This window comes from Xiphophorus couchianus, chromosome 7, assembly GCF_001444195.1.
Source record: "Xiphophorus couchianus chromosome 7, X_couchianus-1.0, whole genome shotgun sequence".
Lineage (NCBI taxonomy): Eukaryota > Metazoa > Chordata > Actinopteri > Cyprinodontiformes > Poeciliidae > Xiphophorus > Xiphophorus couchianus.
The window spans coordinates 7,568,581-7,596,392 of record NC_040234.1 but is presented as its reverse complement, the minus strand read 5'-3'; the positions used below and the strand labels follow the sequence as shown (position 1 = coordinate 7,596,392).

At 39.3% G+C, this 27,812-nt stretch overlaps 1 protein-coding gene across 2 annotated transcripts in view; it reads right to left on the bottom strand.

Annotated features, from left to right (window-relative positions):
• Positions 1-27,812, bottom strand: part of sema5ba (sema domain, seven thrombospondin repeats (type 1 and type 1-like), transmembrane domain (TM) and short cytoplasmic domain, (semaphorin) 5Ba) — a 241,737-nt gene that overhangs the window by 103,793 nt on the left and 110,132 nt on the right. For both annotated transcript variants that reach the window (XM_028022682.1, XM_028022681.1), the window contains exons 4-5: positions 16,240-16,339; positions 15,770-15,815 (exon numbers count right to left, since the gene is read on the bottom strand). In XM_028022682.1, coding sequence (XP_027878483.1) covers positions 15,770-15,815; positions 16,240-16,339 — 146 coding nt within the window. The remainder of the gene's footprint in view (positions 1-15,769; positions 15,816-16,239; positions 16,340-27,812) is intronic.

The following is a 27,812-nucleotide window of genomic DNA, read 5'->3' as shown; positions in this document are numbered from 1 at the left end:
ATATATATATATATATATATATATATATATATATATATATTTGGGTCACAGATTTTCCTTGAATGTCTTAAAAACAGCGGTGTCAAACTCATTTTGGTTTTGGGCCAAATCAAGATCATGAGTGCTCTTAAAGGGCCAGTTGTGCCAGAATGTATTGATAAAACCTGATTACAAACTGTTAAAATAATCAATGAATTCTCAAAATTAAATATTGCTGAAATTTGGCTCACGGGCCTCGAGTTTGACACATGTGCCTTAAATATAGAAGTAAGTGTGTCCACTTTTGTCTGCACAACTGGAATATTTGAGGGCTGGCAGAGCGGGTCACATGGCCAAAGCAGTCTCTCCTTCAGTGTCAGTGTTACTGTAAAGCATAAAAAACACGGTTTTCATAAGCCACTTAAATAAAATCAGTTTCATTTTTATAAATAAATAAAAATGGCATCACGAATCAGAGGTGCAACTGGAATGAAGCCACAGGCAGAACAGCAAAAGCAAGTTGTTGGGATTTGAGTTTTGTACGAGCATCAGAACTTCACTAAACTCAGCTAAATGTTAAACTTTTCCATCGACCTGCAGTCTGGCACCAAAAGTCTCTCTCCCACACCGTTTTGTTCTGTGTCCTCCTATTTTTCAGACCTCCTTGCCTTTTTTTTTTTTTTCTCTGACAATGCTGGTACTCAGACAGGAGCACCATCCATGGCCTCTTACCCAACAAGAGTTCTGTACCGGGAATGATGAAACTCCTCTTCAACTTTCAACAAAACTTCAATCCTTTGATGGTGTAAGGCTGTCACATAACCTCCTATCTGGAAGCGTATGCAGCAAAAAAGACAAAATAAATGTAAAAAATACGCAGTTTTAGGTTCTGGTGCAGAAACATACAAAGATTTGATTGGGCAAGTTGAAGAAGACACCTTATTGCTTTAGACAATAATAAGACATGAGATATATAATGCAATTTATACAAAGGTAAAACAACATTTAGAGCAATTATGCAACTCTGTGCTCATAAGTAATTATATTTGCAAGAGACAAATCAATCTATCAGTCTATCTCTTGTTAGCGACGTCCATTGTGTTAAAGATAGCACAATCCAGCGAAATAGGGCCCATCTTCTGCTACATTCAAGTGCTTTGAAATAGAAAAAAGAAGAAGAAGGTGAGAGACTATAAGACTACACTGAAGTTTGCCCATCAAAAGTTGCCATCGTTCCATTATTTTTCCTCTGACAGAAACAGAATTGCTCGGAGCAGACATATGGTAGAAGTGCCTCCTCGCACTGAGAGAAAAAAAAATGAACAAGAGAAACAGATGATAGAAAACAGAGCTCTTACTTCAGCTTTCCTTTCCAACTCCCACCCATCAAACACTCCAGCTATTCTGTCCTTCCGCTGTTTTTCCGCCACTCTCCCACTTCTCTGTTTTTTATCCCCCTCACCTCCGCTGCCGCCGCCGCTCGCATACGCCTCCCACCACCTTCCTCCCCGCCGCTCTGATTGCGGCAGAGATCAGGCTGACCCCCACATCAGAGAGAGAGAGAGAGGGAGAAGCTCTGTCTGTGGGTGCCGCTTGGACAGTGCATGTGGGTGGATTGCAATCAGGCCCACCTCCGGCAATAATACCAGCACTATATCCCACTAAAAAAAAAAAAGGCAGAGTGAGGAATTGTAGGAAAAAAGAAACAAAAGAGGAGAGGAAAGGTGGAGAAGACGGACGCTGAACTCTATGAATATGCAAGAGGAGTGTCTGATGTTGACAGAACATATACGGTCCCACAGTGGGGTGTCTGGGTAGGTGATGGCGTACTGTGTGTGTTTAGTGTTTGTAGCAACAATTGTTGTATTAAACTTATGACAAATAATTTATTCATACGTCTTCATTCAATTGTTCATGGTATATTTTCTGCTGACATAATACTGCTTCAAAAACAAAGCAAGAGTTCCTCCATATAAAAATATTAATTATAGAGTCGGATACACACAATTTTAGGCTCAATTGGAAGAAAACGGTTTTCCAAGTGAAAAACGTTATTGTTGCAACGGTGTAACATATTTTCGTTTTATTGTTTTCGTCGCTTATTCGCTACATTTTCTGTCATGTGAGAAGAACCTGTTTTTGTGCCACTCTTCCTAAAAATGCATCCTTTTCGGCACAACTTTGGATTTTTATGTATTTATTTGTCTGTTGTATTTAATTACATTCAGCTTCCCATAAGCAGAGTTTTCATGATGCTGCTTGGTCAAAAATGTTCTCTGACAAACCTCTGCCGCCTGCACAGATCGTATAATCTCACATAAGAGATTATATTGTACAGAAGTGGTCTGAATTTACTAACAAAGCGACTTCTAAAGGCAAGTGGCTGCACTAAATTGTATTTTGGTGAACCACAGTAAAATGGGGTAGGAAGCTGGCACCAGTCTGCAGATATTTGTGAAACATTATGTAACCATGGATTGACGGTTTTGTGATCCGTGTTGGCATATAGCTTACAGAGCCGATAAAATACATTAAAGTTTGTGGTTGTAACCGGAGGAATTACTGCTATAGTATATCTGTCAGGCTCAACTCTTTGCAGCTCCAAATAAACTAAGCCAGAAAGAAGCTCCAGAAGCCAAAAATATCAGAGGCCTGACCTACATGTAACCAAGCACAGCAATATGAAGACGAGCACGCTGTTGGAAACCAGCTCTGCCAAAGTGTCAAAAATTGATCCGCCGAGGTTCCGAATCGAAACGGGATTTTTTCCCATGTCAATTGAGTCTTTATGCTGAACTCACGACTATTAAATCCTTAGTAATAATGACTATGGATTCCTGGATTAGCTGCTTGTTTGTTTAGGTTCATTTTCTCTTCTGATCCGTAATGCTCTCTAAAGGAACTGAATACAGTTGCATAAATGCTAACGCCTTAACCCCTCAACCATTTTATACAATTAGATAATGTAAGAAGAGTCCTCTGAGAATGGAAGGAGATTGGGTACTGAACACTGTGGAAACTATTGTGTTTGGCACAGAGACTCACCAAATAAAATCCATGCTGGAGCACAGAGAGAGCTTGTCACCTGTCTCGCTCATATTCTCTCCCTCCTCTCGTTTGTCCCTCTCCTCTCAGCTCTGAAGCCTGTGTGATTTTTCTCCCTTGTCCTCCCGGTCAGTGCTTGTCATTCTTTTCTCACCTGTTATCTTCTCTGTCTTTCATTCTCTGTCTGCTGCCCACCTTTCTTTCTTTCTTTCTTTTTTTTTATCCCTGCTGCTTCTCCCCACCATCTTCCCTCCCCTTCCTCTCTTTTTTTCTTCCTCCGCTGATTGCCTACGCATTCATTCTTCTACGCCTGCCTGCTCACTAATGGCAGTGGCAGGTGTTCTCCCAGGTGCCTGAACAGAATGGTCTGGGCTGAGCCTTTAAAAGCCCTGGCATCAGCACCTCGGAATAACACCCAGCCCCTCCTACCCCCTCTTTTTACTCACCGTGCCCTGCAGAATTGACTATCTTCAAAACTCTTTTGTCGCCGGAAAACTGCACAACACGCCGCTGTCGTCCTCCGCACTGAAAGACGCCAATAAATACTCCGAGAGAACCGCTCATTTCTTCGTCCCGGTTTGATTCAGGTGTGAGAAAGAGCCATCTGTTCCCGTCGCCAAATAACACGCAAACAATGTAAAAGTCCGCAACAATGAGCGCGCTCTTTAATGGGCCCGCGCTAAAAGGAAACGTGACACAGCAGTGTGCGGTTACAGGCCAGAAGCGTGGCCTACTTAACAGATGAATTTGTGGTCGGACCACCCTCTCTGTCCCGTTTGCTTTTCCATCCATCAGCAGGTAAAGTCTGAGCAACATCGGTGCGACTTTCACCGGCACATAATGGGCAACCTCCATTTCAACGTAAAGACAATGATGCTTAAAGTCCCACAGGGATGGCTCTAATTCTACAACACAGCTGCTCATACTTAAAAAAATACATTTAACTTAACCCGTCAGTACTGTACATATTTCTAGTCAATATAATTTACAAGTGTACAAATTTACAAAAGGACGTTTAATACTATGTGGATTTATGCCAGTGTTGGTTAAAATGTTCGTCATTGTTTTCATCAATGACCATTTCCCCCCCAAATGAAGACAAGTAAAAAGCAAAATAAAAACTTGTACTGAACTCAGAAGATGGCATTTAATTATTATTTTTTTCTATGATATATGAATTATATTGAGCAGTGCTTTTATTTTACAGCTCTACGTCATAAGGGAATAGTATGAGCAGCAACATAATGTAGGTCTTGGTATGAAGCTCTTGATAAATCTGCTGATGCTGTTTTTGACACTACAGAAGCAGCAGTTTTCTGTTGACAACCAGGGTGTTAGGTTGACCTTTGACCTTCTATACACTTAAAACCTGTCGATTTCTGCATGTTGCGTTTACATCAAGCATTGAGAAAGTATTTTAAATGTGTATATGAATAGTTTTGTGTGTTTTCCCGCTGTTTTGAAAATTGACATTGTTGTGGACAGAAAAAAATGTGACAATGATAATCAGTTCTGCTGGGAAGGCGTGGCAAGATGGAGAAGTAGCCAATGAGATGTAATCTTTGGCTACAAATCACATGCTGTTTCTATTTAGTGAATAACGCTAAACTGAATAAAACAACTTATAGTAATAATCATGATTATGCCAAATATCAGAGAAATAAAAGGTTATTTGGTTCTGCAAATTGCAAAACAGTTTTTTTCACTCTATGCTAAGGTAGATATTGATAGATGCAAAAGGAAATGTCTTAGAAATATCTGCCACTAAAAGATTCCTTTCTGTCATGTAATAGCCGACCAAGTTTAATGTAAATTTAGTTGCTACTAATATTTAGTTGACTAAAAGCAAAATGATAAGAAAAGATGATTAAATTGTGATTGAAACTAAGTTGCATTTCAGTTCCCCGACTATGACTAAAACTAAACTAAACTGCTCTCTGAAGTGACATTGATAAATTGCTCTTTGTGTGGCAGAGTTTGGGTTTCTCGGTTGTTTATATTTACAAATTGACATCAACTACATCCTCTTATGATCATATGAAAAAGTAACAGACTAAAAAACAAACGCAGCTGGCTAACCCAAGACTGGTAACGATGCTAAGGTCAGCCTGTGCTTGTCGGTGTAAAACTTAAATACTATTTAACTTTTTTTTATGAATCTGGACTGTAGTTGATTGCACACACAATGTTAAATGTTAAATAAATATCCCTTAAACCAGACCTGCATAATTCTACAATGAAGACATGTTTAAAACAATTTGAGGTTTATGAAACTTTTACTTATGCAAACACAATAGTGACTCTGTGACACTTAGGACAATTTCATAAAGAGAGGCATAAAAAAAACCCCACTGCACCTGAAAATCTGAACTACATTTTAGGGATTGGTGAAACCTTATTTTAAAAATCTGAAATAACTGTGGATTGTTATTTTTCCCAGAAAATATTGCTAAAATCTGATCTTGTATAAACACATTATTAAAACAGGTCACAGAGTAATTGACCTGTACAAATAAAGGAGAAATAGCACAGGTCAACATTACCAAATATTTAGAAATACAAAAAAAAAAAAGATTATCATGTAAGTGTCTTAGTGTGGCACCTGGATAGTTTATGGTGAATACATTAAGGGAGGTGGCCAACAAACAAATACAATTTGCATCCTCTGCAACAAAAAGAAAATCCCTTGGGAAAGAGTCACACGCAGTCATAAAACTGAAATATTTTGAAACACAACAAGCAAGAGGAATCATATTTCACACTTCTGTAGGTGCAAAAATACCAGCTGGTCGTTGCTGCCGACCAGAAAACCATCCAGTAATCGAGGTCAAAGGTCTCAACCTGTAACTCTGGAAAGGATAAACTAATTTCAGTGTTCATTGGCGCGTTTATGGTGTTGTGGAGAGTCTGGGCAGGTCTCTCTTTGGACATTAAGGTACCAAATATTTCACTGAAACTCAAACACTAAAACACTTTAGGATAACAACAGCCATTACAGTGTACGTCACAACAACTCCACATTTTTCTGACATTATTGCTCTGCTCCAAGTGGAAATACAACTGAGCTGATTTACTTTGAGCTCTGTGTATAGCGAGAGATCTTAGAGTCATTATTTATTGTGATTAAGGTAATCTGTTGGTTAGCTCAGATTGTGCAGGGGTCAACACTCTGTTTTGATCTAAAAAGTATTTTAATGATAATGGATCAAATCATGATTACCACCTTTAGTACTGACCTGTCTCAGATTGTTTGGGAGAGACACCTTGTAGCATCTGATTAAACAGAAAAGTAGATTTTTAGCCTTAGCTTAGTATCTCCCATGTTACGGTTGTGTGATTTCAGAAATATTTACAAAAATCTATAAAATCCAAAGTCATTCAAACAAAATATCTGAAATCAAAGTGGTAATTTCAGAAACCTTAGCAGTTTCCGTGTGTAACCGAGTACAGAAAACATTATAAAGACACAAAACTGGTTAAGACAAATTTATACGGTGGTATTAAATTAATTATTTGAGGAACAAAAGTGTAATAATCAGTCAGCTTCTTCATGAGCTCTATGTCTAACATTTATATTTACAAATTGACATCAAGTACATCATCTTATGATCATGCGAACAGCATACACCTTTCCTGATGACAATTACAAAAACACTCTGAATACAACAATCCATTTACTATAACCTATTATTTCAACAACATCCTGTGGGCAGCCAGGTCATAATTAATTGCTTTTGATTGTGGAGAAGAGACAAAGCCCTGTGTTTTATTGAAGCACAAAGGACAGGGATTATATTGGGATGCTGCCCTCCTCTGTCCTTTTGGACAGCTTGGTGTACTGGCAAAGGAGCTCAGGGGTACAGACCCTCATCTCTGCTTCACCGGGCGGTTTGTATAATGTTCCCATTGATTTTTAGCCTTGGCATCACAAAATGACAACTCTGCTCTCGTCAGGACGACGAAGGATCGATCTCATTTAGATCTCAGATCGTAAAATGCTGCAGATGTGCGTGTGTGTGTGTGTAAAGGAGAAGGGTACAGAAACATAGTGCTGTTTTTGCAGATGTGTGCGCGCATACGTCCTACGTCTCTCATAAGAAGAGCGAGGTTGGCAGATGACTTCGTTTAAGGACAAGATAAAGAGACGAGTCTAAGGGAACGACACGAGCAGAGAGAAAACAAATGAAAACCCTCTTAAGTAAACATCCCTCCTCAGAAAGCAGACAGGCAGGACGTGCAGACAAAGGGTGCATTGATATTGGGAGTGACACATGGGTGGCAGCTGTACACACCATGTCATTCAGCAGTGGCTGCTGTGAAAGGAGACTTTGTCAGACAGGTCGGGCCTGGTGATGGGCCCTCGTCTCTTATGGAAATGCTGCGCAAAGTAACGCGAACCGTAGTTTATACCACAGAACAATGAGGGGGTTATCTCAGAGCAATAAAATTAATTCAGTTTCTCTTTGTTACATTTTCACACCCCAAGAACTCTTCGCTGCACCGCAACCACAAACTTTAGTGAATTTTATAGATTTTAAGAGATAGAACGAGGTAAATTATTACAGAATAGCAAAAAAAGATACAAGTGAGATAGATCACTGTTCACTGGAAAGAGTGTGGCACAGCTGAAAACCTGCCAACACCACGGATGTTCACTTAAGTCGTCAGGCAGACTGAGGAGAGCGACATTCACAAAAAGCAACCAAAAATCCGACGGAGGACCTGAGGAGGTGCAGGGGATAGGTGGGAGAATTTGACAACAGGAACACAAGCAGTTGCGCTCTCCGTAAGTCTCGCCTGGGAAGAGCGCCAAAAATAAAGCCGCCGTTGAAAGAAAGCCAATAGGAGTCCCGGTTCCAGTTTGTTACCACTCATGTAAGAGGGGACGGCAAACAAGAGGAAGAAGGTTCTCGTGCTGAGACGAGACAAAAATCAAATATTCAGACAGGCTTTGTGTGAAACACTCCACCTCCACCCTGAACAAAGACCACGGTGGCAGCAGAGACGGAGGAGATAAAGCTAAACACAGAGCAATCCTAACCAAAATGGTTTAGATTGACACATTGTCAAGATCTGAACCAGATGTATAAATCATAATTCAATTTGAAAGTGGCTACTCAATTAAAATATATACCAAATTTGAAAAGACTTGAGTGATTAAACAAAGCAAAATAGGCAAAAATCTCAGACTCCAGTATTCAAAAGCTGGTAGAAATAAACCCAATAATACCAGCAGCTGTATTTGTGGTGAAAGGGGGTTCTGTGTAGTTTCAGATTATTTCTTTTTTTTTTTTAATTAGACATACGTAATTTTATTTCCAATGTACAGTTTTGTGTTGGTCAATGACATTTAATGCCAGTGACACAATAAATTTTTTAGGTGTATGATGCCCAACGTGAACAAACTCAACCTTTTCGCACCACATTGCGTTGGTAGTATTTGGTGTATTGTAATATTTGGTCCACCTAAGCTGCTGCTAAAAAGCTTGAATACCTAACAACTGTATGAAAAAGGGGGCTGCACAGTGGCGCAGTTGGTAGCACTGTTGCCTTGCAGCAAGAAGGTCCTGGGTTCGATTCCCGGCCGGGGTCTTTCTGCATGGAGTTTGCATGTTCTCCCTGTGCATGCGTGGGTTCTCTCCGGGTACTCCGGCTTCCTCCCACAGTCCAAAAACATGACTGTCAGGTTTCTCTAAATTCTCCCTAGGTGTGAGTGTGTGTGTGCATGGTTGTTTGTCCTGTATGTCTCTGTGTTGCCCTGCGACAGACTGGCGACCTGTCCGGGGTGAACCCCGCCTCTCGCCCGGAACGTAGCTGGAGATAGGCACCAGCAACCCTCCCGACCCCATTAGGGACAAGGGTGAACAGAAAATGGATGGATGGATGTATGAAAAAGGCTTTGATTGGTGAAGTGACGTGAAACCACAAATTCTGAAGCAATTAAAAGAGTTAGCGCGGCGCCATCAGCAGGTCGTAGTGCTGCAAGCTGTGTCAAACAAAGCTGCATGAATAGGGGAACAAATATTTAGTCTGAATAATCAGAATCAGATGATTATTCATGTTGTCTGTTGAAATAAAATCTTTATTCACTTTGATAGAAAATTATCAAGTTGAACTTTTTTAAAGTGCTGAGGATGAGCTGCAAACATGGATAAAAGTTTTTCATTTTAAAAAATAAAATTGATTTATATTTACACTTTCTTAGGCCAAGTCTTAACCTCTTTCTGATTACGTAACCACAGTTGTATTTTTTGTTTTGTGTTCTTATTTTACAAAACAAGTAGAAATTAAATAGGAACTCGTCATTTTCAGAGGAATAGTAATTATTCCTGTGTCCACAAGATCATCTAGAAAAACTAGAGACATGCCGGGAAAAATCCCAAATCCTACATCAGAAGTAGCAACTTTTTAATATTTAAAATTTTCTAAATATCTTCATGTTTGATGTCAAACTTTAAGCGAACTAAAGCCTAAAGCACGTTTAGTCAAGAGATTGAATCGGCTGTAAAGGAAAGTGATGTAATTGCATTACTGGATTGCCAACTGTAGCGGCTTTTAACGCAGGGAGTTAAATTACAACAGCAGTGTTTAGGCTGATCCTATTATATTCTCTGGCATGGAAAGGGAAATAAGCCTGCAGCATTAGGAAGATCTTCAGTCACACAGTGCCGTGGTGTCAGACACATTTACTGGCGCCCCTGTTAAAGAGGTGGAAAAAAGTCTTAAAATAAGCCGATCTTTTATGCAGTAGCAAAAACCCCATCATGGGGGTTTGTTGAGTTCAGAAATCCAGAGTTTAAAAATGAATGTTTTCACACGGCTGGAGCATGAGGAATGATCTCTGACCGTTACTCTTTACATACTTTCTCTGGACTGTTAACAGCTCTTGATGCTTGACTTCAGCTCAGCCCACAGGTTTTCTATAGGACTTGGATCTGGTTATGATTCATTTTATGTCCGGTGATTCATTTCGTGTTGATCTGGACATACGTCATAAATTATTATCCTCTTGAAAGAATCAGTGCTGATTTGTTTTCCATTGTCTGTCAGAAGTTAAATAAATAAAATTACTGTTAATAAATAAAGTCACTGCTGCCATGTATTCCAAGATGGTTTCCAGTGAAACAGGCCCGCAGCATGACAGGTCCTTAACCATACTTATCTTTGGATATGAGCTGCGGTTTGTCCACATCCTTTACAAACAAGTATGGTTTGTTGAATAGTTCAATTTTATTCTCCGCTTACTGAAGGCCACGGGTTGACTTAAAGCTTTAGAAAACTCTAAATGTTAATATTTGTGATGGTAGGACACAAAAAGCTATTTCTTTCCCAAACAACTGGTTGACGTAGAGATAACATGGTTGCCATGGTGACTTAAAAGCTAATCCTCCTGCTCACTGTGCAGGAATTAGTTTGAAGTCTTTTTTTTTTTACACATCTTGACCAGGGGTGGCAATAAATATGATATTGTATCATTTCCACATTATATAGCATAAAGTAACTTCCATCTAATGGGAAAACTACAAATTTCAAGCTGACATAAATCACAAAAATGGCTTTCATTTTAACATACATGCATCCTTCATAACGAGGTCCAGCAGAAAGTCTGTAATTTTGATAATCTTTTTCCTTTTTTCAAAGAAGGAAGTGAATCTCCGCAATTTGAGAACACTAATTTTAGTGATGCTGATGTTAAGGTTAGAACAAAATTGATATCTCCGTGTTGAGAAAAGCCGGCTATTATACACTTATTCTAGAACTATATTATTTTCAGTAAACGCAGCTAGCAGATTGCTTTCTTCTTCAAACACGCCGGAGCTTCGCACGGCGGAGTTTTTAACAGGAGATACGATCAAATATGCTGGAAACAAAAAGCAAGCAGAAGGTTTATTGAGTACTTTGCCATAAATGGACGTTAACTGAACAATAGAAAATCAGCTTCAGAAGTCGAATTTACACAAACGAAAATAAACGCATGCACACAGTTCATAGTGATGGTCTCCGTTCGGCGGTAAAACAACACGCCTCTACATTTCCCTAAGGGCTTGCTGTGGTTTGAAATGTGCTGTCACCAGTCACAAGCCGACTTTATTTCAGTACAAAACTTCAGCAATAAGTGCAAAATGTCAGCAAGATTGCTCGGGAAAGTTTGGCAAACTAAAAGGAAGACATCCGAATTCATTTAGAGAATGAAACCCTGCACTACTGCACAGCGATTCTCTTCCCACGGTGGGAGAGGTATTTCGGTCTAAATCACACAGACTCATAGAGAAACCCGGGGCTTGTCAGTTTTAATGTGTGGTGCAACAGTAAAGCAACCTTGTGACACTGCTAACTATACCAAAGCTTTTTCCTGCTGAGTGCCAGTGTTACCAGAAGCCTTTCACAGAATGTGCAAAATCATCCGCGAAGCTCTGCTGCTTAATTAAACCCTCTCTGCAACATGCTACATAAAAAAAGCTAAAAATAAGTACATTAACAGCTCTGCATCGTTTTTCCAGATGATCGAAGCTATTAGTAAAAAAAAGATGTATATCGAATTCTGGCTTCTTCGTAGCCCGAGTGGCGAATATTTTTATTTTTTCCTTCCTTGGTGAGCATTGAACAATAATATTTTTTGGCTCTTCACACAAAGTGAAGCAATTAGATCTCAAATTCTCAGGATGTGAGAAGAGTGGTAGTGAAATAACTCGAGGAATCTCCAACTATCTACCAACTCATCTTGAACATTCGTGTCTTTACAGCAGAATTTTGCATGTTCCACATTTCGGGTCACATCTGTCGGCGTTTTGAAAAGGTAGCGGGAGGACGTGCCATACGTTTTATGCAAATCGACGTTTAAATTTGCTTAGAGTGACATCAGCAGCAGGAAAATGACATCGAAGGGGAAAAAATGAACATCTCTGCAGAGATGCAAAGTGGCCAAAAAAACACAAATTCATTTTTTTGTGACAATTTCCGTTTCAAAACGTAAACATGCGTTTTGAAAAGGAAGTATATTTACTCACGTGAAAATGTTTACATTTATCACGATGTATTCTAACTGCAGTAGGTCATATAAGTAAAATATGCTTTGCATGGAGTTATGACATGCAGATGTTCTTACTGTTGCTGGACAGTAAGAGAAAACAAAAGTAAAGATTATAAAATAAATCTTCTGTACAATATCAGACCATCTCGGATCAGCTGTCTGCATGGTGGTGGACGGGTGATGCTCTGAGGTTGCTACGCAGTTTAGGAACTGGTTAAAGTATTTTAAAGTATTTTAGAGTTAAATGAGTCAAAAGTACATCATCACCTGGAGAACGAGCCTCAAAAGAGAAATGGACAATGGCCCAATCAAAGTCCAGACCTGAGTCTGATCAGAAAACTGTGGTTGGAAAATGGACTGAACTTCTGTAGCGCTTTACACTAGAGTCACAACATTTATACACCTATACGGATTTGCCATCGACATGTTGTAGGAGAACGCTGGAATCGAACCTACAAATTTCCGATCACAAGACGACTACCCACATATCCACAGTCGCCTTCAAAGATCTTTGCACCAAAAAATACCTTGAAAGCTTCAGTGGAGTGAGGGACTGTAAAGAAGGGTAGTAAATAATCCTCAGGAATGATTTGAGAGGCAAAGAGAGTCACATAAAGAAATGCCTACGGCTGAAATATCTACTGGATTTTCCACTGCAAGTGGGTGAACGCTACTTTTTCTTTTTTTTCTTCTTGACTGATACCAGCTGATGAAGGTGAGATGGAACCCAGCTGCTTTGTTCCTCCCAAAGTGCGTTTCATTAACTAACACTTTATCATGGTGCCAGAAAATGTGCTTCATTAAAAATAAATCAAAGTAGTAATGCATCGTCTGTGTTTGGAGGGTTTGAAAACCAATTTGATAACGTTTTCTGCTAGACGTCACAATAAACTGTTCCCACGACATAAAAACCAACATGACGTATTGTTGAGATGACGTAAAACATATTTTATGAGTATATAGAGAAACATAGACAGGCTGGAACACCATCTGTGTTTCATATTCAGACATGGACTAAATCTTGAGTTTATAGTTCATGCTTTTTCTGTATTACAAATAACTCATTAGCAAATATTATAGCTACAGTTGAAGTCAAAATGCCTAATATTCTGATATAAATGACTGTATTACAGCCACATTCTCTATGCGATGTTTCCTCCAGTTACAATTCATGCCTTTGGTACAAGAGCTAAAATGTAGCATGCTAAATGATGCTGCTCAAGAGGCCCTTTTAAGCAAAGAGTAGAATTGTGCCTGTTTTAGGCATAAGCAGCAAGTGTGAAATAACAGCCCTGAAGTAAAAAAAAAAAAAAAGAAATCCCATTAAACAAAGCTCTTTTGCTTGAAAACACACATTTGAACTGAATATTTTTGGCAGAAGGGCTCCAAATGACTGCAGGCTGTAAACATCACACGTCTTCATTTCCAAACATGCCTTTTGTAGACAGAGAGCCGAACAGAAAACTAACAGAGGTTGTTCAGGAAGCACGAAAAGAGGCACTCTGTCGCAATCGTCTCCATTCTCCTAATATTTTAACCTAAATGTACCAAACTGGACATTTCTCATCGAATCAAACCGTCTCAAGACACACTGTGTTGTTGCTGTGAAATAAGTGTAAGATTTCAGCGTGTGTCGAGGATATGGAGATGCACGTCTTGAGTTTGACACCCTGTTGATTCATCTTTGCCGTTTTTATTTTGAAGCATAAAAGAAAATTACGATTGAGTTGGCCTTTTGTGTTGAAAAGCTGGCTAATAAGATTTACGAGTTACAATACATGATAAGAAGCGTATTAAACAAGCTGTCAATGCTTAATTCGTTTGCCAAGTCTAGTCTAAATGCCATTGCAAAGATATCATAAATTGCTAGCAGTTAGCCGCTAGCAATGCAAAAGTTGCTAGTGGCTACTTTTGTCTCTAGCAAAAGTAGCTAATTTAGAGCTATCAGTTGCTGCTAAATTAAAGCCCTTTTTAAATGAGTCAGGATGAAATCCGTATTATTATTATTTTTTCTCTTTTTATCAACTTATTCTATTATGTTAGTGTTTCAGCATGGCACTTTGGTGCAGTTCTAAACCTGTTTTTAAAAGGGCTATATACATAAATTTGACACTGACATTCGTAGTAAAAAGCGGATAATTCTGTATTTTTCACGCACTAATTAATTTGGGTATTCTACTGGTGAAAACACACAAAAAAAGGGGAAGGTTTTCATCAGCTTTTGGCATTAGGACCACTATAGACTGAGAGAAGCATAAAAACAACAATTCAACCAAGATATTTTCAAGAATGAATCAAGCGTGAAGGACTTATTCCAACCTGATTTTCTTTTATTTGAAACAAAAATAAAAAATGTATTTATTTATTTTTATTTGTACCTGAGGTACAGATGTGGACAGACTTTTATTTCTCCCATCCTGTTCTCTTGAACCCGGCATTGTGAGCTAGATATATATAATCACAGCCTGACCACAAATCACAGACATTCATATCTGAAATCAAACCCACAGTGTACCAATAAGCAAAAGAAAGCCACAGACAGCGATGTCGGCCCACTTTTCTCAGTAACAGTAATCTAACGCGTTGCTATTTCATATCCAGTAGTCAGACTACAGTTACTTATCAAAATCATTGTGCGTTACTATTTTCTTTTGGAATTTAATTTTATGTCCTCTACGCATCTTGTCGAGTGATCGCCGTTTTTATGCGACAGTATCAGCAGCGACAGAAACATAAACAATGGAGGGAGATGCGCATTTTGTTGGCAGAAAAACAGGAACTATTTTGAGTTTCTGTCGCCAAGTCCGATTATTATAAGCGGCTGTGGGCTTTTTTTTTTTTTTTCTAAAGTTGTTAGCAAATTTAATGAGTCGCGGGTTGAGTTTTTTGGGCTCGTTTTTGAACGTGAAGTTGCTCATTTGGGCTTGGAAATAAGCGGACATGAACCCCAGAATGTGTCTGACCTCCAATTAGTTTTAGTCAGGCTCTCCCTGTCCATCATTTCCTGGATGATCCGTCCCGCTGTGTCTTTGTTAATGTCAAGTTAATATATTACCTGTCAATTACGTCGAGTTATCCAGAACATTGGAAACATCGAGACTAGTATGAACAGCGCAATAAACGTGAAAACAGCCACGAATGAACGAGTCCGTAAAGTTGTGCAACTAAACGCCATTATAATTATTAATATTAAGATAAGTGTCACAAATCTGTGCAGCAGCCATCTGAATTGTGGAGCCACAGGAGGAGCTCTGTGCGCTGCGCTGTGACACCAAACGAAGGGCCATAACGCACAACCTGGAGGCTGGGGGGGGTTAAAATACTTCTTAAGAGTTTTCCAGGCAATAGTGGACACACAAAAACATGCACAAATTACTAACGTTTCCTTTTTTTTTTGTACTATAACCACTAAAAAAATCTCCCCTTCAGTTCAACCTTATAAGTGGAGACACATTGTTGATGTTACCTTTATAAAATAGCTTACAACTAAGTTTTGGCAAAGATCAATGTAATTTTCACAGCGTTGTTGTTAGCAGCTGCTGAAAGTAACTAAAAAAGTTACTTTTAATGTAACTTAGTTACTTTCCAAATCAAGTAGTCAGTAATCTGAGTTACTTTTTCAAGGAGTAATCAGTAATCCAATTACAGTTACTTTTTCAAAGTAACTATGCCATCACTGGGCACAGATAAAAGAAACAAAACAAACAAACCTACCTGTATTAGAGAGAGGTTACGGAGATCCAGTCTGAAAAGGTAGTTTCTGGAAAGAAAAAGAAACACATGAGTGATTTTTCCTTTGAGTGAAGAAGCTGCATTACTGCTCAGTGAATTATTGTTTTCAGTTCAATGGAAGTCTGCGGTATTACACATTCATGAAATATCCGTATTACTTCGACATGAATGACTGTAACAAGACCAAACCAGGCACAAAGCTTAGCTCATATCCTTTCATCAGAACATGCACAAACACACACACACACACAACCGCAGAATGACGCATTTCTCTCAAACTCCTTCCTCCTGCCAAAATCTAAAGCTTAACTTGGTCCAGGGGGGCTGCAGCAGAGCAAGTTAGAGGCGTCATTATCCGAAAACCGCGCTGGATGAGTGAGTCAGAAAGGGTATCAGTTTCTCAGTAATGTGCTCTGTAGGGTGAGAGGCTGAGTGGATTTACAGTTTCTTACCTGGCGCCCACAATAAGCTCATCCCTAGTCAGGTCGAGGGTGAGCTGCGAGTAGTCTCTCACGCCGGGGTGGGAGAATGCGGAGATCCACGGGCTGAGCGCTAAGGAAGAGAGAGAGACGGAGGAGTTAGCAGGGGCTGAAGAACCGGGAAAAATAATCCTGTGAAATATGACGAAGAAGAACAGTTCAGATTTCTACTTAGCAAAACGAAACTCTTGGTTTTGAACAAGACACTTTCGGTACTTATTTGATGCGCAAGTGGAGGTGTAAGGTCATATCACCATGGGTGACGGGTTAGAAGAAAATAAACTACAGCGAATACAACGTATTCATATCCTCCTTTTCTTAATTTTGGATTTTAATTTATAGACAAAAAAATGGTGTAAAAATATGATGTTTGTGTTCAGACTCAACCCAAAGAACCAGATTTCCTCTACCAGTTGCTCACATGTAAAGATTGACATTTCCAGCCATTAGTCCTTATAAAGAAGCTGAAGCACAGTCAGACTGGATGGAGGATGCGTGAGAACACTGAATTCAGGTATGGACTTTGACTAGGCCACTCTAACACCTAAATATGCTTTCATATTAACCAGTCCGCTGAAGTTCTGACAGTATGTTTTAGGGTTGGAAAATAACTCTCAGTCTCAATCCCGAGTATTTCGTTCCCTCTAAGAGGATTTCGTAATATTTCCATTACTGTCCTGTATTTAGATCTGATTTGACAGTAACCATCAGCAGCACAATGCTGCCGCTAGTTTGCACACCCACACTCGTTGGGTTTTGATTACAGCCAGAAATTTAAGTTTTGTTCTCGTCCGACAAGAGCATCTTCTGCCACATGTTTGCTGGGTTCCCAAAATAGCTTGTGCCAAACCACAAACATGACCTTCGTTCAACAGCAGCTTTCTTCTTGACATTTTTCCAAATCCAGACTTGTGGATTTGGAAAGCTAACATCCCAACCTTACTGTACCATTTCTCCAGAGTTACCATTCCAGTACGAAAACTAAATAAATAAAAACATTGACATTTGTTGCATGTCAAAAATGTTCACACAGTAATGATTTTGCCTGGTACTGTAAGTATTAGCTACAGCCTTTTTTGCTCCCATTTTGTTACATTGTTTTCTATTGTCTCCTACGTAACAGAAAAGCCTTTTTTAATTTTATTTTTTTTTTACACTAAACAAGCTGACTTTCTACAGACTAATCAGCGCGCTGACTGTTATTGAGCAGCAGGGTGAGAGGAATAACCAGAGCAGAGAAAGCCTGCTCCAGACTCAGGGTGTTTCCTATAGAGGAGCACAAAGCTGCCTGGGCCACATCAGGCACAACGACCCTGATGCAAACAGACGTCCTTACAAACACAGCTCCGTATGGGGCGCCGAGCTGAATGCTCGGCACTGTTTGAGTGCGGCATTGACAAATCAAAATTTTAAAGCGGCAAACCGGAGGGGCCGACCGGCGAGGCTTTTATTGTCACATCGAGTAATGCAGGACGGAGAACTTTCTCCTTCGTCTTTGTGGGGATCCTCTGTGCTCGTCTCTAAACGGATTTGACCGAGTCAGAGTTTGTGCAGCATGAAGGGATTTGCCATATCTCACGCCGGACAAACAATTAGAGCTGTAAAGCGAGGACAGAGGTTCCCTTTCACGGCTTAAACAGCTGTGGTAACCAGATTTGAGATCCTTTTCTTTTTCTTATCCGCTGTGTTAAAACAGAGTTGAATAACAACTGGGAATAGAAACAAAAACTACAAACATTTATTTAAAAAAAAAAAAGGTGCAAATGTGCATTAAAAGGGGGGAAAAAAGTGTAGATTTAAAGGGAAGAAAAACTGATATAAATAATGACAAATTACACATGTACTGTAGAGAAACGGACAAACTGGTCGTTATTCTGACAAACTGTATGTATACATTTGAGCCTGAATATTTAATTTTGTCTGAGATAAGAAAACTCCACATTAAAAGTACATTCCCGTTAATTAATGCATCACAAGTAGTGTAATTTCAATTGATCAAGTACGGAGAGTAATAACGTGCTTTATTTTTTATATATATATAGAAAAGTCCTGAGCCGGATTGTATTGTGAAATCTGATGAAAAACAAACATCCACAAACAACAGTAAATATGTTTGTTGCTGAACCCATGTGTCTATTTACTCAATAAATCAGCAGCAAAAGGGTTTTTTGAATTGACAATGTTGCTCATTTTGTTGATGTATTGTTTTCGATTAAAAGGTGATTAATTGCGATTAATTAATTACTGACCTGCCACTAATTATAAGTCATTAAATCTCTATTTCTGATCAATTCATCCTGGACAAAAAAAAATGTTTAAATGAATAATGAAAAGCTGGAAAGTTATTACAACGATTTTGACGAGTGCATGTAAACTTCTGACCACAACCAGAACCAGAGATACAATATTGATCTGAAAAATCAGAGTCCATGACGGACAATCTCTTCAGCCGGAGGTTAAGCTGCGGCCCCTCTGGTCCTCTAAACCGAACCTGCTAGGAAATGTGCAGATAGACAAAAAACTTAAAAATAAAACAAGAGCAGTCAAATAATCTCGCAGCAATAGAAACCTCTCAGCAGGCCAAAAATAAAGAAAATGGATGAAAATCCCCCTCTTGTCTGCAACAAAACAAAGCTTACAAGCAGTAATACCGGCCAAAGTCGGTGCTGCTCAGCACTGACCACACAGGGAGCAAAACCTTTCGCTTGGGGGCTTTTTTTGTTGCCGTTATTTTCAAGCTACAAAAGACGGATAGAATCCCCTCCCGCAAAAAAACAGACTCACACTACCATATGTACAGCTAATAGCAAAACAACAGACGGCTCGTCGTTTCAACAGCAGCTCTAATCCGATCAAGAAGATAATAAAAGCGTCACAAGTCAGGTAGTAGAAGAATGCCAAGAGACAGAAGCCTTACAAAATTGATAACAGAATACAAAATTCTTTTACAGATGCAGAAATCGTAAACAATTCATTATGTAATTGCTCAAAATGTGTGGCATGCCTTCTACTGCTCTCGTTATAAATATTTGGGCTAATACCGGCTCCCAAAGGTCCGCCCTCTCACGTTGATGGATGTGTTATTTTGTCTGGCCGTGTCTCAGACGTGTAGGGTGGATGTGGAGGTTAGTGTGAGCAGGTGAGTGGGGCCAGAGCTGCAGGACTGTCTGATTTATAGCCACAGAGGCCGAAGCTGGAGCGAGAAGGAGGCAACAGTCGGCACACTTTTGGGCACCTTTAGCCTCGTAGTCTTGGTAAACACACTCACAGTGCATGTAAAGAATCCATCATGTTGGACAGAGAGGGAGCGCTGGCTTTCCACAAGGGAGAATAAACATGGTTCTGACGTAACGCATCGTGAAATTCCAGAAAACTGTCTCGCATTAGCAGTCCGAAAGCCTAAATAGTCAAACCACTCACTGCTTCTTGCTTTAACATCAAAATGTCTGCAAGCTTCAGGTTCTTTTCTCTTATTGTGGCGTTTTCTCACCTCCCGTTGCTTCCATATGCTCATAGATAACATAGCAGTCATGCAAACCGAGATATTGTCGCTGAACATGACACGCTGCAACCCACAATCCACCCACGCCTCGACATTATAGCGACAGTGCAAGTCATTTCTGCTCTGATGTCGATGCATGCTCTCACAGATTAAGGCTGATGCCAGCTGTTGAGACACATGTAGGGTCAGAGAGCCAAGTGTAGTGTAAAGAGTCCACTGTTACTGTCTGTATGTTTCCATCCAAATTACATGCAGGTAATGCAGAGCTTTTAAAATGTTTAGAAGCCAGGGTACGTCATTGGTTGTTGACGCTATGTACGGCTGTAACAAACAGGAAGTAGAGGTTGGACACTACTTTACTCTGGAAAAGGTGCTGTTTTTAAGGACTGTGTTGCTCTTGTTCACACTGTAGTTGTTCTGTCATGTCAGCCAGTATAAGCGATGTTACATGTTGTCCCGAGACGTAGAGAAGGAAACGCCAGTCTACTGATTGCAACATGGGAAAACTCCCGCTACATTACAACTTGTTTAGCAAATGTGTTTCCATCTCCCTTTGCATCAACTCTTCTTCGGCAAAGTCAAAGAAAACAACAACAACAAAAAATAAACGCCTCAAGCGAGTGTAGAAGCTTTTCTGCCAAAAGAAGGAAGTCATTTAAAATTTGGCCATTTCCAGCAGCCTTTCCTAATACTTGAAAACAAAATTTTGTCATGACGTGTTGCTTCAGAGTGGACCCAAATTCAGAGAGGTGGAGACAGCTTGGAGGTGAAGGTTGTTTTAATTAAGAAAAAAAAGATGAATTATGAGTTCAAAAGCGGTAAAATTGTCCATTCGTCTGGTTTGAGGTTTATGTCCAACTGAATGCAGCATACTCCTCAAACACAAACAGACATGCATCGCTGTAAAAACATCTTCTTGTCCACTTACTGGAAACTTAATTGTTTCAAAATGTGCTCAGTTGCACAAACCACACACAGAACATTAAAATTATTGACGAGCCACCCTTGATTCTTATTAATACACTTGAAAACTGACAATTTAAAGGATATAAATTCTAAATTTTTGCTCAGGTTCATGTGTCAAAGCAAAAGAAACAATAAATGAACATAAATAGCGATCACTGGGCTATATTATTTTAGAAGCAGTAAAAATAGTATCTTGTGAAAATACTGTGATAATTTTGGACCACAGTTATCTACATGTGCAATAAATTACTTTCAAATCCAATCCTTGTTTCACCGTGTTCAAGCTATTTTTGTCAATGACTTAATTTCAATGTCCAAGCAAGCGTAAGTAAGCGACAAAACGTCTTTTCATGAAACCAGAAAAACCAGCGCATTTATCGCATTTAGCAAACCCTAAAAACAAACTCCCCGCTGGAAAGCTAACCGAAGCTAATCTAATAGCATCGGATGAGTGGGATATATGGCAGGCCATCAAGACCAAATTTGGCCGACCCCCCTCCTCGTTAAATGCAAAATATATCCAGGAAAACATCCACAAGTCAAAACAAATGGCACTTTGGGAAATGTCAGACAGCTTAAAGTGACTTATTCTCCCCATATAATAAGGCCATTAAAACTGAGCACGCAACACAAACCGTAAAAAAAAAAAAAAAAGCCTGTGTGGTGGAGAAATAGATAACAAGAAAATAATTTTCACAGAGGCGTAATGCACCTAGCCATGAAAAAACAGAAGCTGTTAGTGTTCAGTTAGAGTTTAATGCGAAACATAAATCTCTTGAAATCCATACAGGGGAAGCGTATAAAACTTTTCAACACATGGCTGTAAAAAAAAGAAAAAAGCAGAATTTGATTAAATGACCTATAGAAGAGCTCACAAGTATGTTTATTCTTTTAAAGGAGCCTAAGAGCAACCAATGAGCTTCCACTAAGTGACATTTATCCTCCTGCTTAGAAGTGGCTTTATGTGTCGCTGATCGCTTCTGTCCCCTCATAACCGTCTGAGTGGGCAGCGGGGCAAAAAAGGGAAATATTACCAGGGGATTATGGAGGCTTTTTCTCTTTCAGCTAACTGGGGGCTCAACCCAGACATGAGGAATGACAATGTCTGTCTTTTACCTGTGCAATCAGCAGGCGAAGGGGGGAACGAGGACATTCATTTCACCCAGGTTTAAGTCAAATTCCTCCAAGCTGCTCTTAGGTTTTTCAAACATTTATTCCATCCCGACGTGTGGAAAGAATGAAAAAGGAACCCGCGACTGACAAAGAGTCACTGCAAGGCCAAGTCTGGATGAAGAGCAATCAAATCTTTAAAATGCCAACCCATTACGGGCCGGGAGAGGAATAAAAGCCGGAGAATCTGAAAAACTAACGCCCGTGAGATTCTCCACTGGTCTGAGTTTACCGAAAGGGTTATCTGATAAAGATCCGATCGTACCTTGATCTAATCCCTGAAAATTTGAGCCTTTGAATCTTCTTCGAGCTAAGCTGTCAGACTGTGTTAGACTCTGATCCGGGAGAATGGTGTCAGCTTTTAAGGGTATGGCCCAAAGTGAAATATAGGAAAGAGACTTTAAAGTATATTTTCCATTAAAGCTGTGTAATAAATCAATCTGAGACCTAAAAGTTGTGCTTCCAATATGCTTCTCTAAACTTTTTATCTTCTGGAATCTAATTACCCCAAAACCTCAATCTCCCCTGAACGGTATTAGCACTGCGGCGCTGTTAAAATGCTTACCATAAATGGATTAAACCCTTAAAGTATCATTTTCTCTGGAGGATTGCTGCCCCCTCTGTGTTTACAGATGGCGAAATGTAAAACCTTGCGATTTAAATGAATAAAAAGCTCTATTTCCAAGAGTAATAATAAAGGTTTTAAGTAATCAGGAGTAAATTATTCCCTTGGTGTCTTCATATAGTATAAATCTAGATTAGTTGGTTCCGGAGGCTGAAATCAGCACCTAGATGGATAGGGACCAAAACCAAAGCTGACTTATATCATCCTACAATGATTCAAGTCTCAAAATCTTCATAAATGTTTATTTCATCAAACTCTGTCCTAAAAGCTTCTAAGCCACTGCCGGGTTTTGGTCTGGATGACATTACTTGCGCAGAAGTCAGTGATTATTCGCTTGATGAATGGAGTTGTCAAGCAGTGCGCCACCATCAATCTTCCTGTGTGAAACGCAAACAGACAACCAAGCATGTGCTTTGTTTCCAGTCAGCAGAGCTTGAAACCCAACGCTGTGTACAAATCAATAAACTACCATTCATTGATTAAACGGCTACAAAACTTTGCTCTACGTTAGTGTCGCCGACTCTGATGTCCGTTTTCAGCACTTGTTTCACACAGGAAGATTGTTGGTGGTGCACCGTCTCTACTTTCTGCTTTCTATGTGAATATTTGTTGATGTCAGTGTAAATATCACTTTAAAAAAGCAGTTTAAAGAGACTTGATATTATGTTTGCATTGACCACAAGATTGCAGTTAATAAGGGAGATTTCACTACATTCTCGGCTGAAGCTAGATGTTAGCTTCAGCCAAGAATGTTAGGTAGGAAATTACCATTATCCTACCTGAGACACTTCCTGTAAAAAATGTCTGCCAGAGTAACCGTTTTTTCCCCCTTTTAAATGCAGAGCCATGCGCACTATTTTACTAAATCAATTAATCAATTTACTTGTATAGCACATTTAAGCAAAAGGGCAGTTCAAATTGCTTTTAATAAAAACATAATTTGTCAAGTGCCATCGTTACACATCAAAGTGTGGATTAATGTCTCATTAATCCATCGTCCAACACATGTTCCTACTAACGAAGGAACATGAGTATCATGTGTTACTAAAAAGTAGTGAACATGCGTCGACAGGCAGGAGCACAATGGGACAGAAGAGCCTGAGCGGTAGAAGAAATGGTGTTTTTGTGAGGCTGCTTCATTGAAAATCCAATTCAAAGCTTGTTCCCGGCTACGTTTTCTCATTTGGAAAATACTGGCTCATTACTTAAGTTTTTAACATTAAATGAGTCACGGTTCTGGTTCTCTGGACTTCCACGGCGACTGCAGGTTTGGCCAAAACTGGCATAAAATGACAGAGAAAGGGAGCAGATTTTTTTTTTTTAAACGCAAACTCAAGTTGCAGAGTAGTTTTAGCATTTTTGTCTTTTCTTTTTATTTATTTATTTGTAATAGCTTACCATAATTACTGAAGAATGAAGTGGGTTTTGCATCGTTAGGCCAATTATGTTTATAGAAAATGGTTACTTTCGTTGTGACGGTTGCTGAGCCCTTCACGGTCTTCCTTATAAAACTCTGAAAGACGTTCAGGAAGCCCTGAGAGGCACCAGTCCGTCCCACTTTAAAAGACTAAAGGAAAACGTTCTGCCTTAAAAATATAACCCAGTGTATTTCTCAAGCCTTGTTGCACTGTACTGTAGAAATTACTCAAACTGTTTGCTGTTTTGTTCAGATATTCAACAGGTTTGTTTCGGGCTTCTGGGGCGGTGGTTCCCTTTTGGACAGACGTGCAGGCTGAACATGAACGCACCGGATAACAGGCTGCAAAAGCAGCTAAAAAAACCCCCCAAAAAACACAATAAATGTACTTACCGAGTTATTTTTGCAGGCTGTTTGGCTAAATGTTACCCCTCTTTAAGTATTAATTCATTTGGATTGCTTTCTTAGCCTCATCAGCTCTGCCAGCGAGTATCATTGTCTCCCCTCTGGATGGTCTGACCGTCTACCCACACAGATTAATGAGGCAAAAATCTTAATGGCTTCGCTCAATTTCAGAGTTCGAACGCTGGAAGCTAAAGGAAACTTTTCACGTAGATCACAGTTATCGTCATGACTCAAGAGGGTCCAATAAACCCTCTGGATGTGCATCCAAAATGCTAATCTGACTCATTTTCTTGAACTTTTCCATACTTCACATCTGTTCTACATCTCACAAGCTGTATTCAAAAAGACTGATTAGGGTTTAAAAACATCTTACAAACTTAATTTCCATTTAATTTCATTTAATGTTTCTGTCCTTCTCCCTTGATTGCCCTGGGGTCTTGTTTTCAACCCCAAAAGCTAATCCAGTTATAGACATTTTCACTCCTTTTACGGTTGAGATCAGCGGAGGAAATGGTTTATTAGTATTATTTTATTTTTTTTATTTTTACACAAACCCAATTAGGAAATGTTACAACTTCATTTCAGATATGAGGTGAAAAAAAAAAGAAGCTCAATCAGCAGAAAACGGCCATCTTGTCTTCAATCCAGATGATCAGAGTGAAAAGCTTAAAGTAGCACCGTGAGGTCCGGGCGCTGGACCAGAAATCTTTGACTCGAGCCTCAGCTTTGAATTCCGCATCACGTCTGTTCCAAAAAGTACATTTTAATCCCACGGCGGGCTTCTTTCGTCGAGCCAAAACAACAACAAAAAAAGATTACTCAATGTTTTTACCACATGCAAATGGGATTACTGTAAATGAAAATGAAAGAATCGCTGTCGCAGTCGCTCCACACCTGAGCTGCGTGGACGCCGATGAACACAAGACTCTGCTCCGTCAATTTCAATTTCAACAGGTTTTTGTTTTGCTCTCACAATGTTTCCACCAATTTCAGCCTCGGCGCCACTACAAAAACACTGGGAGGCCAATAAAACTAATCCAACGAGCCAGATATCTTATTATGCTGCAGAATTATGTGAAACTTCAAATAAAATATCCCATCAAGCGTTGCACCCGAACAGTGCTTTGCGATTGTGACGTTGTAAATAATCATTTTTGCAATAAAAAACTGACACCCTGTGCATTGTGTAGCTCTAATTTATATCTGTATAGACAATGATTGGTCCTGTACTGCTTCCATTTTTGTGATTGTTATTTTAGACACGCTAAGAAAAAGACATTGAGGAATAGTTTGTTTCCGGTGTCGTATTCTGCATAAATAAAAATAATAACAATAATAACAAAATAACAGGACAGTGAAAACTAAAGTTAAACACTAAAAAAGAAGCTAAATGAAAGGACGCCACAACGAATGAAGTAGCCAGAAAGTTAATTGGGATTAAGAGGAGTTTGACAGTGAGTTCATTTAGAGAAGTCCTTTTTAAGACAGCTTAGCTGGACGAAATCCAATTAAAACCCCCCACTGGAACACCACTTGGAGAATATTTCAATAAAATTGTATTTCCATAAAATTAGCTTTACCCACTTTCTGTGTCAAAGCAGCTTTTGGTGTGAAAAGAAAAACAACCCTCCACTTTGGCATGTTTATTTCATCATTAGTATTATAATCTGGCATCTTGGTTGGCTTTCCTTCTCAAGTGCTCTGTTGTTTAATGACCTATAAATGATAAATATTGTTCTAAAGGTGAATGTCTATCATTTTCTTTCGGGGGGACAAAACGTAATAACAAACCGTTTCACTAATGGAAATGAGACAATTGCAGAGAAGCGATACTAAAAAGAAGAGGCTATCCGCAGGGCAACGCGGATGTTTCCAATATTATTAACAAAAATGGTCACAGGACGTCTGGCTGCTCTGTGCCATTTGGCAGATGAGTCTGCGAGAGAGAGAGATCACTCCAAGTGTCAATTATCACACATTTGATGGTACTCCAAACAAATTTCCCCACAGCTATCATTAGTAAGTGTGAAAGTAGAATATGGGAAACACACAGGTGGAAAGGAAAAAAAAAAAAGGAGGTCCTGTAAAGCACAGATTTACAATAAGCATTCAGAGAAGACATGTAGCGTGTCTTCATGTTTCTCCAGGAGAAAAACGTGTTTCTGCAGTTTTTAACCGTTTTTCACGTGTTACAGCCACAGCCATCGATGAGGCGTTGGGATTTTATGTGGCAGACCAACATGAAGCAGCGCAAAGTTTCGTAGTGGAAAGAATGTGACTCTAAAATGTCCCCCCCCCCCCCCGACTTAGAAAAATCTCGCAGTGTGGCTTAATTTTGCTTTCAGTCCCTCTGAGTTAATATTTGTGGAACCAAATGTTACTGCAGTTACAAGAGTTATGCGATACTTCATATTCTGGTATCTGATACCAATACCAATACTTTATGATTCAAGTTTGATATATCAAACTTCTGACTTTAAAGTGTTTCTGTGTTTTTTTCTATGAATTGCTTTGTTTAAACCTTGGACAGAATTTGGACAAAGTTTGTAAAATAAAATATTTATTGTATGACGTACTTACATGACAACCAGAAACATTAGAAAAACAAAGCAAATCTGTGTGCATTTTCCCTAAATAAACAAGTACAAAAAAATTTTTTAATTGAGAACAAAATCAAAACAAAGTAATTTTTTAGGTAGAGTTGAAATTTCAAGAGGAAATATGATACTGAAGTACTGATTTTACCACGCTAGTAAAGATCCACTACTGATATCGATATTGTTATCGATATTATTGATATTTTTAGATATTTCGATACTGTAATATTTCAAGCAATTAGTTGAAATTGCTTGAAATATTATTGCTTGAAATAATTGATATTTCAAGCTGCTTCTTTTGGGCTGCATAGCTACAAGGATTGCAAACAGAGAGATTAAACTTTAAATACATTCTTCTTTCCATTCTTGTACAAAACAACTTAAGTGCAGTCATCCCTAAATGGATTTAGGTCTGGACTTTGACTGGGCCATTCGAACTAATGAATATGATGCATTTTGAATTAAACAGCGTAATTTGGCTAAATACCCTCTTCCTTCCACCTCGCAATCATCCACTGCTTTGTGATGGACACAGAATAAAATAATAAAATCACCTACATTTTGAGGATGTAATGTGACAAAATATGTAGCTAAGTGTTCAATGGGTGTGAAATCTGTCGCAATGCACTGTAAAATCCCATCATATAGGATTTGTTTACTTTAGTTCATATCAGTCTTTGCTGGTCTCCAGGTCTGTCTCCTGTTCTTCTCCTATCACCCCTATAACTTTCGATTTTCTCCGTGGCTGACTTGTGTTTTGAAAGAGGCTTGTTTTGCCTCAGCGGAGCTCCGTTCTCCCGCTACCGAGCCGCGCCACCCGCCCCATTCCCTCCGCTACATGGCTGAACCCAGATAGAGGGCTCA